This window comes from Rhinopithecus roxellana, chromosome 21, assembly GCF_007565055.1.
Source record: "Rhinopithecus roxellana isolate Shanxi Qingling chromosome 21, ASM756505v1, whole genome shotgun sequence".
Lineage (NCBI taxonomy): Eukaryota > Metazoa > Chordata > Mammalia > Primates > Cercopithecidae > Rhinopithecus > Rhinopithecus roxellana.
This window is the reverse complement of record NC_044569.1, coordinates 77,923,363-77,937,500: the sequence shown is the minus strand read 5'-3', so window position 1 is coordinate 77,937,500 and position 14,138 is coordinate 77,923,363. Positions and strand designations below refer to the sequence as shown.

Genomic DNA, 14,138 nt, shown 5'->3' with positions numbered 1-14,138 from the left:
GCATATTAATCATTTTATTGCTTTATGCATAACTCTTTGGAAATTACAAATCAACTTTAAAAAAAAAAACAACAACAGATAACCAAGCAAGAAACTAGCACCCAAATAATCCAAAAACGTTTATATTGAAACTTGAATAAAAGAACCTTGCTTTAAACACCACTAGAGATGAATATTAGAATTTTAAAATGCTTGTAAAACTGATAGCAAAAGAAAAATAAGTTAGACTAGGTACAGTTTGATGATAAAGTGTTTAGTAATTCAAATACAGCTAAACTGGGGAGAGAATATAGACAATTAAACAAGATTACACATTGTTTTAAAATTATTTGATGGATAATAGGTTGATCTTGTCAAGATTTGTCCTAACATAAATTGAATAATCTGGAAGTGGAAGACAGATTTGATTTCAAGGAGAGTAGCACTCTACTGTGGACTGCTGTATCCTAGTACAATGGGAAATGGGTCTTAAAAAATACCAGAAATTGTAAAAAAAAAAAAAAAGTTGGAATTTATGAAATAGGCAAGGGAAAATGAGGCAAATGCTTTTAAAAGTTTGTTTTGGGTTTTAAATATCTTTCCAAAATAGCCATGGGCATTTATGGTAAAGATTATAATGCCTTTCAACTTCAGCAAAAGCCAAAGGGTGTCATATGTTTTGTACCATGACAATCAAACATTGGTATAAATTCAGAAATAAATTGCCTAGATTACTAAAAACATCTACTTACTAGAGTAAAAAATGTAATTTTTGAAGACATATAATTAAAATTTTGTCAGAACATTTTCTTGAATAAAAATTATGATGCTAAAAACTTTATGCACAAATGTAGAACAGATGTCTAGATGAAGATATATAAATATGCCTAAATATGTACTTTTTCTTTTGATTTTTCAGTGCAAATAGAATTACATCAGGCAACATGCTTAGAAGTAAATAATATGTAGCAGGTGTGTCTGGAATTCAGTATCAAAATTAGCTCGAGATGTTATTTTGGTTGATATTAAATGGTAAAGTATTTATAATACACTGATTTTTGCCACTAAAGACTCCCTCTTTAGAAAGCCAGATAGATATTTTATAAACATTGTGGTTTGTTTTCAAACCATACATACACAGCATTAAATTACTACCTCTTTCTTCTTCATTTTGTTAAGAGCAAGTTGATCTGAAACTCAATTTGAATCCTAATTATAGTATTCACTTATAAAATGATTTCCATATCTCTTCTTGGTCTATGACATGATATATATGATCTAGAGTAAATATCTAAAAAGAGGAATGAAGTTCTGTCCAAAGCTTGTTCATTGAAAAATGACATGCCTTTAAATAACTACTAAAATCATTGATGTCTTAAAAAGTTAATTTTAAAATTTAGGACTAATCAATGTGCAACCCTGGAAGAAAAAGTTGGTTGGAAAATATCTTCCCAGAAAGACAGATGACTAATACTTCAATTTTTCTTGTTTTTCCCATCAATGTGCAATCCTGGAAGAAAAGTTTGGTTAGAAAGTATCTTCCAAGAAAGATAGATGACTCATATGGCTATGTTTTTTCTTGTTTTTCCATCGTTTAACAGTGTTTAGGAGTTCAAATGTAACTAAATTGGGGGGATCTTAACAACCATCGGATTTTAACGGCAACAGTTATTAAAGACAGCGATTTTGTTGTTTGCAAGACAACCTAAAAAATATCTCTGGAAGATATCAGACGTCTTAAGAAAAGGCTTGTGATGATATTTCATATCAAAACAGCAAGCAAGTTTCCTGTGGTCAGCTACCATTCCCTTTAATAAATTACTTAATTAATTAATTAATAATTATTTCTATTCCTTAAAACTCCTGGACCCAGGCATACTCAAGTATATTTTAATAAATACCTTTTGACTTTATTCCTGGAAAGATTACCCATCCTTAATGTAGCCCCCTAAGTGGCAGAAAAAGAAAAGACTCCCTTTGAATGACTTTATTTATACCTCTGCATTTGGCATACTACAGACTATCAAAATTTTACGTATTCTACGAGTTAAAAGAAGATGTATACTGTGGCCTTTAAAATATTAGCCTTATCTGCTGTTATACAGAGCAAAACAGCTCTAGGTTAAATAATTCACTCCTATCCCCTTTTGACCAGTGTAGGAAGTCAAATATTCTTTGGCCTTGTAATTTCCTGGGAAATTTGAGTAATCGGGGTAAATTCTTTAAAAGTTGTATATAATTCACAACTCCAGGGCAAATTTTTTATTCTAATTTTATTTTGTCATATAGAGTTTCAGTTTAGTGAGCTTATAGTAACATCGTATTTAAGAAAGGAAAAAGTTTCTCAACCATGCAATAGTAAATTTACCTTTTCCTTAGAATGCTTTCTTTTTAGAGATTTTTAATTGGGTAATACTATATAGCAAACACACAGAAATGGTATATCATAAATAGGACATTACTAAATTTTGAAACTAGAAAAATATGTTATACTGTATAATTTGGACACTACCTACAAATCAGAGCATAAATAAGCCAAGATCTTATTGACAAATCAAATCAGGAATTTAAAATTTATACTAGTGAGAAAAATTAGGGGGTGAGATAAACTAGCGGAATAGGCTATCTATTATTATTTCACTCTTACCAATACAATATTGCCAACTCTGTTAAAGGTTCCTGATTGATCCCTGCAAAAGGGCAGCAGAGGTTTGCTAAAGCAACCACTGCTTTACGTGCTAAAAGTGAATAATTAGCATGGTATTACTTTACAAAATAATTCTTTTCCAACTTTCTCCATTAAACATTTTACATGCTCTAAAAACATTTTTTTAAATCCCCTTACAAAAAAAATTCCCCAAAGCTTAAGCATACTGCAAGCTGCTGCTTTTTTTTTTTTTTTTTGTCCACAGCTCAGCCTATGTAAATCATTTTAACTTCAGAGCTATGTAATAAAGAGCTGGATATGAATGAACATCACGTACTAAAAACAAAACCTGAAAACACAGTTCAGTTCCCATTTGCTTACTTGGAAGGTCATTTACCACTAGTGATGACAACCATGTCTGGCCTCACTTGCTTCAATTCGAGAAGTAAACTTAGAAGTTTTGCTTTCTTAAGTCAAAACCACAGTGGTAAAGGGAAAGATGAGTGTGATATTCCTCAACCTCACCAGTAAGCAATATTCATCAAGATTATATCTATCACTAAACACAAACTAGAATCAGAAGAATCCTCGACTCTACAGGAGATTTAACTGAGACCCCAAATTAAGATTCAGGCTCAGGTGTTGCTAGTTTACCCTGAAGAAACCTCATCCTATTGTCACTCTCTAATGGAAGTTTCCTCCCAGGAAACACTTCCTAATTTGAAATTTATTTTATCTAGTGCAATAATTAAGGAGGAGTGCTTGATGGTTTGTGGACTTGACTATGTAGTCAAACTTAAAAAAAAATTTTTTTTAAATTTTTATTTATGTTATCTGTGAAACTGAGGGCATCTGGCACACATTTTAGATTTTTCCTACAGACATGAACACATATTGCATATTTAGTTCTTTTTAAATTTTGCTCGAGCTATACGGAAAAGCAAAACAGAGCAAGGAGAATTATGCCAATTGCCGTCGTAAGGCCAGTTACATGCTGGAGATAGACTACACGCCACTCAGGCACAAAGAAGGCTCTGCCTCAAGTTTTAGTTCCTTAGTCCTCATATAAGAAAAAAGTTTACGAACGCTAAGGAGAGCTCTCCCCTAGCAGCTGTGTTTCCATTTATTTTTCTCATTGTGATTTCTCACCTTGCTTCTAGATGACCTGAGCACGAAGTTGTGCGTTATAAATCACGTTGTTAGTTTTATAGTGGTGGGAATTGGATCTAAACCACAATGACTATGAAAAAGTGAGCTGGGGTCCTGACTACTTGCTATATTGCACGGTACTGTACTTTGTGATTCGACTCCGAGCTGTGCTAGGGGAGGCGGACCCAATGGTTTGGTTAAAGTGATGGTCAGAGGAACTCCTCATGTGGCCAATGGTGGCTGTCCCTCCCAAGCTGCTCAGGCCAATGCCACCACCACTTATGCCAGCTCCACTCAGGGCCCCACCCCCAGCACCCATGCTGGTGCCAACCAGGCCACTGCTGCCTATGCCACCGCTGATCCCAGTGGTGCCACTAATTCCAGTTACGCCAGCACCAGAAACAACCCTCTCTGTCACAATCACATTGTGGGCATTGGTTAACTCGGGGTGCATACTAAGACTACCTAAGCCGGAAGTTGGTTGGATTACTCTTTCTGTCACTACCACATTTGAAGACTCTCTAGGATGATGAATAGTCAGAGAGGCAGGTAGACTAGAGCTTGGTGCTATTACCCTTTCTGTCACTATGACATTTGACCCATCTCGTAAGTCAGGCATCTCTAACATTCCATGCAAATCAGTGCCAGAAATTGGGCCGACCACTCTCTCTGTCACCACCACGTTTGATGCTTGTCGGTTATCGTGAAAGTGCACAGAGGGCTTCAGAGTGTCAGAGGTGGTGTAAGACTCGGTCACAGTGACATTACCATAGCCCAGAGGATCGAGAATAGGCTTAGGATGCTGCACACCAGGTCCCGAGGGATAGGTGCTCTCAGAAATTACTGTGGTAGTGCCAAAATGTGGGGAGATTGGTGGGTGTCCACTAACAATGGGCTCTGTTTCCTGAGGAAGGCAAACTGGTTCAGTGCTTTGGGGTGGCCAAAAAGGATCAGGGTCTGGATATGATTCAATTTCTTTTCCTAGGCTGATGTCTGCCAACTTCTTAAATTTAGGTCCCAGAGTATCCAAGAAACTGTCATCCGGATCTTCTCCAATGAAGCTACAGCAACCCACAGAGCCAGCAGGGGAACCTACACCTTCGATGTCATATATGAGCAAACAGTCATTGGATGGGCGTCCTTCATCTTCATCTGCATAAGCATATGCTTTCTGAATTTATAGAGAAAGAGAAAATGAAATTAGAAATGCATATTTAGCAATAATAGAACAGCCTTTATCATTAGTTTTTCTTCCAGAGCATTTCCAAAGAGGAATGAAATAAAACAAGATTCTAACATCTACTAGAGATGCTTTAAAAATCATTTTATAATTATTTGAAATAATTCGGTTAAAAATTATTTTAAGTATAATTCCAATAATGTGATTTAAAAAATTTACTTAGATGGACTTATTTATAATTGTGTACTTTGGACATAAAACCATACACACAAAAAAACGCATGAATTATTTATAACAAAGTTAGAGGGAGGTATATAAAAATGCTGAACTTGAAGGACATAAAAATGTGCTGTTTTGTTTTTTGACTGGAAAAGGTAGTTCATAGTCGAGTTGAGTTCACTCAGGATTTTGTTTCTTTCCTTCAGATGGAGTGAATATGATGATTCTGTGAAGTTTTATTGCAACATGGCTTTTTCAGCACAGCAACAGGAAAATTTGACTCTGGGTCTGTTCTACAAAATTAAAGGTGACCAAAGACATTTTAAAAAAATATAATCTCTCTAAATTCAAAGTAAAAGTTCAAAGACATATATGATTTTGTTTCATCTTTGCTGTTCATAATAGTGGATTGTAAACTTTCAGGTTAACAGAAATACCTTATAGGAAACAAACTCATTGTGCCATTCATATAAAAAAAAGTTATTGAGCCTTTGCTATTTGCCAGACACTCTGTGTTTGGAACTTAGCTATGCATAATGAACAATACCAGGTACAGTTCTTCTCTCACAGAGCTTACATTTTGTTTGAGTGAGACAGACAATACAGAAGCCTATGGTCAGGAGGTGGCAGATGCAGGGTAAAGAAAAAGAAAATGATGGGTGTTGTTCTTTTAGATAGGGTAATCAAGGAAGGGGTCTCTGATAAAGTGATATTTGATCAGAGAGTGGAAGGAAGATATTTCTATGTTATTAAAATATAATATAAAATATTTTGTTATATATATGAATAAGTATTCCTATGGTTATCAACAAGTCTCATTACTGTCTATTGCTATTTGAAGGCTTTTACCAATATTTTATTTAAAAATATCAGCCACTCTTTAAACCAACCACTAGGTTAGTTAATGAACCATTTTAGGCCAGAATGTAGAAGGACAGAAATGTTTTTCTAGTTGGTATCAGGGACAGGAACTTCCTGAAGGTTGAGTATCACATGGTGTGTAACCATGGACAATTACATCTCTTCCTGTGAATGGCAAAGTTAATTCTCCTGCAGCTGCATCTCCAGGTTTCATGCTCTTTCCACCACCTGCAGCTCATTCTTACAATGTTTTGGAAGTAGACTATGGCTCTTGATCCCACTCTTATTAACTATTGACTCTGTGTCTAGAGCTGAACTATGTACTGGCAATATAATGTAGAGAACATATGGATGAGACACTAAAAGTGGTGGTAAACATATAAACTGACAGATTTCAGCAATGATAGGTTCTATAAATGTGTAAACAAAGTACTGCAGAAATAGAGATGAGAAAACATTACTCCTATTTTGGATGAGAGGGTTAACTGTAAAAACTTTGGAGGGAGAGTGATATTTGGACTGGGTCTTGAAGGATGGGTAGGAGTTTGTGAGAGACATAGTAGGATGCAAGCATTCCAGGATGCAAGCACAGGATGCGCAAACGCATGGAGATGAAAAGTCTGTGGCAAAGGTGCTCAGCAAAAGGTGCTCAACAAAAGTTGATGGCAAGGAGTAATTGGAGATGAGAGGAAGGGTTCATTTTGTGAGCAATCTTAATTAACATGTTAAGGACTTTGGATTGCATGCCATGAACAAAAGAGAGCTGAGAGCCATTGGCTGTTCTTAAGTTGGGGAGTAAAGTGCTCAGGTCAGAGCTTTAGATCTATAATTAATTAACAGCATGGATTGTTGGACACAAAGGCTGAGAATCTAGTTAGGAGACTCTTGACCAAGCCCCTTTAGGAATTAGTGAAAGCTTGGGGTGAAGAGCAGCGGGCACATGGATGGCGAGAAAGACATGTGGCTAGGGACCTTACCTGACAGAAGTAGCTTTCCATGAAATTCATATTCAGACCTCCTTCTCTACATTCCCTCATAGAATTTCTTCTTAATGTTCCAGAGTATTCTTGACATATCTCAGGCATTCCTGAAGTTTTAACTCCCTCTGTTAGTTCAAATCCTGTCATTCTCTCTCCTCCTCCCAGATCTTGCATTTCTCTGCCACCATACTCATTTGTATAAACTCCTAAAAGTGTTGATCAAATTAAGTTTATTTTCTTTAGTCTATCATAAACTAAAAAATTAACAACTTGCCTTATAATACATGATTTTTTCATTTAGGTATGCATTTGTGAACTAAGAAATAAAAAGATACATAAAGAAATGAGATATAAATACAATATTGAGCTCAAAATGATATTATTAATTTGTTAATTTGATAATTATCTGTTGAGAGATTACTATATTCTCTGCTGGAAGTGAAGGCTGCAGAGGACTTATAAAAATCTATGCCCTAGAGAGTTTGATTTCAACCTGAAGGAAATTGGAAGAAAAATACTCAAATTCTGAAAGTTAAAAAAATAGTGTAAGAATGCCCCAATGTGTAACTAGAAGCACAGGACATCCTGAAAAAGACATGAGAACCACTGGCTTTCAGAAAGGAGGCCATGGGTATGTGAGGAGAAAGGTTTTCATGAAGAATCTTGGGTTTGCACTTGGATGTGAGGAGTAAGTGAAAGCCTGTTACTGTATTTGAGGTAGGTACTTGCTTCAGTAGCACATATACTAAAATTAGAACTATACAGAGAAGATTAGCATTGCCTCTGCACAGGATGATACACAAATTGGTCAAGTGTTTCATCTTTTTTAAGTTAAAAAAAATAAAAAGAAATATTTGAGGTAGGTGAGATAAAATGGTGGCTGGGACCGTGGAACTGCTATGGAATGATGAATGTTGTCAGTGGGATATGTATCCACTGGTTTTAGTACGTGAAGGATCTTGAGTTTGGGAACAGTGTGTTTTTCATGCTTCAATTGTCCTTGGTGCCTCTTAATGTGCTTTGTTCAAAATCTGTGCAAAAGTTTGTGGACTTAATGGGAACAAATGCGTAGATAAATACTGATGGATTTGATGATTTGATAAGTCTTGAGAACTGTTTTGATGTTAGTGAATGTGAGTTAACAATGAGATTCTGCTTTTGAGGTGAGAAGACATTGGTGTTGTTAATGAAAATGGACAAATCAGGTGGAGAAATATATTTAAAGATTACTGTGTCCAATTCTTTGAATAAGTTCCAGTTCTACAAGTTATACACATTTCTATGCCTGTTAGAGTTTAAAGTAGAAAACAATGGTTACTGTTTAAAAAGACTAAGAGAAAAATAAGCTAACCAATAGTATTATTTACCTTGAGAAAAGTAACGTGATACAACTATTTTCACAGATATGAGATGTTATTTTAATTGTTCTTTTATTATAGTGGTAGTTATCCACTTACTGTGAAATTCTAATTGTTCCCTGGTTTCTGCCTGTGAACTGGTCTAGATTCCTGTTTTAAGGCAAGTTGTATTTGTACAGTCTTACCCATGTGCTACAAGAAACTCCACCGCATGCACACAATCTCAGTTGAGAGCTTTGAAAGATTTTCATAGTGTTTCATCTACTTGCTTTGAATTAAAGAAAATTGGACAAATATTTTTTAGGTAATATTTGTGATGATGTTGAAAATGGGTGTAATTTTTTTCTTTGTTATAATAAGCCACTAAAGTCAAAGCAATTTTGAATTCTTAAATTAATTGTGTATAAAGATTTTAGCCTCAATAAATGAGCACAGGTCTATTTTAGTTGGGTTGTGCTTTAATTTGAATTAGTGTATATATGTGTATGAAATACGTGTGTGTATGTATGTTAATGAAATTTGCTCTATCAAATTAAAAATCTTGACTAAAACTTACTCATGGTTACAATTCAGTACTTCTGCATATATAGAGATCCTAATTTGGTCATCTTCTAAGTACTCTTTGATGGTTGAGGAAAATTTTAAAAATGCAGCATATAAGAATAATAATTACTGTAGGTTTTTCTTTGCCATTTAGTTTACAAATTATTCATTTAAAAAAGAATGATGTAAACACTTTTGAAGAAAAATAAGATCATCAAAAAACAATATGCAAAGAGAGAAAACAGACTTCCTAATCATTTGAGTTGTTAAACAATTTTTTTTTCTTACCTGAGTTGTCAATGCATTCAATTATATTTGCATTATCAGGTGGTATTTGTGGTATGACGGTGGTCATAACCTAAAAGACAGGAAACAACATTGCCATTTGTAATGACCAATGACTGTAATCTTTCTATAGTCATACATTTGGTTTATTCTCAAATTACCTCAGATTTCTGAAAAAAAAAAAAAAAAAAAAAAAACTATTTAGGAAATGCTGAAATCCATTTAAAATTTGAACTTCACTTAGAAAACCTTCCCTGGTTACTTCCATCTAATTTTGTTGTGCTTTTCATTCCTCTTCATTTTCCCCATTAGCTTTCTCAGCACAAAAAGCAGCATAGACTGTGAGTGATGGTGGCCATCTTGGTTCATGTGTAAAGACTGAATTTCAGTGACTACCAAAGGCTGTTTATTAGAATGTGGCACTTACCCCGGGTTCAGGCTGTGGTCCTTCTACTGCCCATGAATGAATTGCTCCATCTGAACATTCAGGAACAGGCTCAAAGCCAGCTGCACTACGAGGAGCACCTCCACAATCACAACAAATCATCAAAAATGGGACCACTGGTGGTGGAAGGATAGTAATACTAGATTAGCGCTTGGTGCAAATAAAAAACAAAACAACCTGACTTTTTATGGTCAAATTTGAATTCCTAATATAATTCCGGTTGGTTCTAAAATTATGAAAGTTTCAGAATACAAGCTGAATAATGGTCAGAGCCCAAAGCAAATGGGAGCTTCTGTATATTAGACTGCAGTCAATTTTAGTTTGTTTTATAGTATTAAAAATTATAAATAGTGGGCCTGGCATGGTGGCTCACGCCTGTAATCCCAGCACTTCGGGAGGCGGAGGCGGGTGGATCGCTAGAGTCCATGAGTTTGAGACAAGCCTGAGCAACATGGTGGAGCTCCATCTCTACAAAAAATACAAAAATTAGGCGTGCATGGGGGCTTTTGCCTGTAATCTTAGCTACTCCGGAGGCTGAATTGGGAGGATGGCTTGAGCCAGGGAGGTTGAGGCTGCTCAACCAGGGAGGTGGGCGGTGGTTGTGCCACTGCACTCCAGCCTGAGTGACAGAGTGGGACCCTCTCTCAAAAAAAAAAAAAAAAAAAAAAAAAAAAAAAAAAAAAAAAAAAAAATTACAGATAGTATTACATTATTAAAACCAATTAATCTTTCCATGTCATTATTTAGAAAAATATTAAAGGAGAGAAGAAGGAAAGATGAAAGGTCAGGCAATATAGTTGATCCTTTGTGTTCTCTCCTCCATATCTTTATTTTCTTCCTTTCACATATGCTTGCCTTTATTTCAACGGTAAAATCTTATTCATGCTTCCAACAACTCTCTATGAGGCTACTATTTCCCCCTATGCAGGTGTCTTTTCTTTCAACAACTCTTATACAAATAGAAAACATCACGCTGCTTAGCAGTGTCTTCTGTTGTTAATCAAGTGGAGTTTTCTTATTTTTCTATTTATTATCAGCCTCTTATATAATCTAATCTTGGTAAATGGTTTTGAATAAATGGATGAAGAAAGAATTTGTAAATTAAAAATGTGAAGAAGGAGGAAAGGAAAAAAGAAGGAAGTAAATTAGGGAGGAAGGAAGATAGTAAGGATAGAAATAAGGGAGAGCGGGAGAGAAGAAAAAAGAAAAAAAGAGAAGAAGCCCATGTGTTGGTTTTCTGAAAATCTACTAGAGGAAACTTTGGGTCTACAGGTAATGATGACTCTAAGGCCCACATATAATTTGTAAATCTTTTATTAACTACAGTACCCAGAGGTAGTCAGCAATATGAAAAACCAACTCAGGCTGGCCACGGTGGCTCATGCCTATAATCTCAGTACCATGAGAGGCCAAAGCAGGTGGATCACGAGGTCAGGAAATCGAGACCATCCCAGCCAATGTGGTGAAACCCCGTCTCTAATAAAATACAAAAATTAACCAGGTGTGGTGGTGCGCGCGGGTAGTCCCAGCTACTCAGGAGGCTGACGCAGGAGAATTGCTTGAACCTGGGAGGCGAAGGTTACAGTGAGCCGAGATTGCACCACTGCACTCCAGCCTGGGCAACAGAGCGAGACTCAATCTCAAAAAAAAAAAAAAAAAAAAAACCAAAAAACAAAAATCTCAACATGAAAGTCAGGTATTATTTACAGTAGTGATAATCAGCAGTTGGGTAATTAAGTTGCTCTTATGAAGTATTAAATTTAAACATTTTGCAATGTAAGTTGTAATCAATATGCATAACAAATAGAGAATGAACTCTTTTCATATATATTTTATGTTATATTCTGCCACTTCACTAGCATTTTTGCCTTCCTCCTGTCTTGGTTCATTTTGATGAGAATGCTTTTTTCTTTCTCTCTTTCCCTTTTCCCTGTTTCATAGAAATTTTCCTAGTTATTACTTCAATTAATTATGAGCCAGTAAGAATAAACTCTTATTTGTCAATGTAGAAATTTCATTTTTTGGAAATATGTTTTAAATTTTGGAAAAAGAACTCCAGCTTTAAGCTATGTTATCACCATGACCAGACTTGTTTAGATGAGTCCAATGTTGATGAAAACTTCAAAAAAAAAATGAGTTGTTTAAAATCAGAGAAAACCCAGTTCACAAATAAATGTAGCAAAAAATATCTGTCACTGTTCATGTGCAAAGAAAAATGAAAGTAGAAAAAATATTTTGTATGTAAGTGCTCTGACTTTATATTTTGTGTGTGTGTTTGATTTAAATATCTGAGGTACCTTCTGACATTAAGATTTTGATTCCACATTTGAAAATGACAATGTTTGCATTAATTTAATTGTAATGTGCAGACTACAACCTACTTACTTTAGAGGTCCTGTTCTCATTTCTCAAAGACTGTGCCATGTGGTTTATCTTGCTCTAATTTCTATCATCATTCAAGGTAATGTTAAAGGCCACCTGGAGAATCCACTGTATTCTACCTTTATGGCTAGACCTTTGACTAGTGCTACCCTAGTGGCCATAGAACACGCTAAATGCTTCATGTGTGGTACTTCTTTTTCATCATCAAAGCATTGTTTTAAGGTAAGTATTATTTCATACATGACAAAAACAAGGCTCAGAAAGGTTAGGTGACCTTCGGAAGAATCAGACAATTAGGCTTAGAAACCAGAGTTTAACCCTAGGTCTATTTGACTCTCCTTTTATTAATACTACACAGTGTTAGTATAAATAAAATCTCTTTGAGACCTGCCTATCTTTTAGTCTAAACTTTCACCATGCTGTCATGCACATATTTTATTTCTTGCACATTGGAGTTCTTCATTGCAGTACCTTGCACTCTCATTCTTTTGGGTTTTTGCACATAGTTTTTTTTCCCTTGTGTTGTGTTCCCTTTCTCTGGTCCATCAGGCTAACTCTTATTCATCTTTTAAAACGTAACTCAGAGTTTACTCTTTCCCTGTAGCCTGCCTTCCTTCCTTCCTTCCTTCCTTCCTTCCTTCCTTCCTTCCTTCCTTCCTTCCTTCCTCTCTCCCTTTCTCTCTTTCTTTCTCTCTCTTTCTTTCCTTCCTTCCTCTCTCTCCCTTTCTCTCTCCTTTTCTTTCTTTCTCTTTCTCTCTTTCTCCCTTTCTTTCTCCCTTTCTTTCTTTCCCTCCCTCCCTCCCTCCCTCCCTCCCTCCCTCCCTCCCTCCCTCCCTTCCTTCCTTCCTTCCTTCCTTCCTTCCTTCCTTCCTTCCTTCCTTCCTTCCTTCCTTCCTTCCTTCCTTCCTTCCTTCCTTTCTTTTCTCTTTTTTGACTGAACCCCTGCCTCCTGGGTTCAAGCAATTCTCCTGCCTAAGCCTCTTGAGTTGCTGGGATTAGAGGCACCTGTCACCATACCTGGCTCATTTTTGTATTTTTAGTAGAGACGTGGCTTTCACCATGTTGGCCAGGCTGGTCTTGAACTTCTGACCTCAAGTGATCTGCCCGCCTTGGCCTCTCAAAGTTCTGGGATTACAGGCGTGAGCCACCACACCCGGCCCCCTCTGTAGCCTTTTCTGATTGTCTTCTTCACTGCAATAGCAATTTGAGCTATTGCTTGTTATGGCATTTCCCCATTACATTGAGACTCATTGCAAATAAGTTTTTATCCTCCACAGTCCTGTAAGGGGTCAAGAAGTTTAATTTTTTTCACCTTATAAACCCAGTGCCAAGCGTAGAAATTTCTTTATAATTGCACAAAATGAGAGTTTGTAAAATGTGTTTTATCAAAGAATCAGAAAACGTATCTCTTCCCCCACCAGTTTTTGGGGGACACATATACATAGGATTTGCTAAAGTACTCACATCCTAAGACCAAGAACCCCATGATGAGCAGTCCAATGCCAGCAGGACCGAAATGCACATTGTCTGAGAACAATGGGATGGATTCTCCGTTGTGGTTTGTAGAAGCTCCTCCCTGAGAGGAAGCGTAAGTTGTGCTGGTTTCATAGTCAGTGGAAGAAGTACTTTCTTCTCTGCCAGTATTGGTAACTTCAGTGTTCGCCTGTGTATTAGTCCTGTCATCTCCATTAACATTTTGAATGTTAATATTAATTGTACCAGTGCAAGTTCTTTGAAGAGCATCTGTAATAACGTTCAAAATGGAAGAAATATTTTGGACATTTAGTGTAGTAATGGTTGGACAATACTGAATTATTTTTTACATCAATATTTATTTCAGTGTCTTTATTCCCATAATTTCTCCTCATTTGCCAAATCATCCCTTGTTTTTGACTCGGTTTTAAAAATCAATTAAATTATTATATTATTATTATAACTATTAGTCATAGTAATACTATTTATTGGATTATTTCTTTACATTTGGATATTATTTATAATTGGACATTATATATAATTTGGATATTATATATAATTTGAAAAGTATAGAATTACAGAAACAAGCAAAACAAAACCAGAAACCAAATTCATGGTAGCAGCACCCAAGGACAAC

General features: G+C 35.9%; 1 protein-coding gene and 1 non-coding gene across 2 annotated transcripts in view; one reads left to right on the top strand and one right to left on the bottom strand.

Moving 5' to 3' along the window:
- The window catches only part of DSG1 (desmoglein 1), a 35,619-nt gene continuing 21,481 nt past the window's right edge, over nt 1–14,138 (bottom strand). Inside the window, 5 exon segments of the mRNA XM_010380856.2 lie at nt 1–4,946; nt 7,013–7,221; nt 9,205–9,274; nt 9,629–9,762; nt 13,493–13,771. Coding sequence (XP_010379158.2) covers nt 3,894–4,946; nt 7,013–7,221; nt 9,205–9,274; nt 9,629–9,762; nt 13,493–13,771 — 1,745 coding nt within the window. The 3' untranslated portion in view covers nt 1–3,893.
- LOC115895615 lies at nt 7,737–7,842 on the top strand. Its single transcript, XR_004055795.1, has one exon. It is a non-coding gene; the product is annotated as a U6 spliceosomal RNA (small nuclear RNA).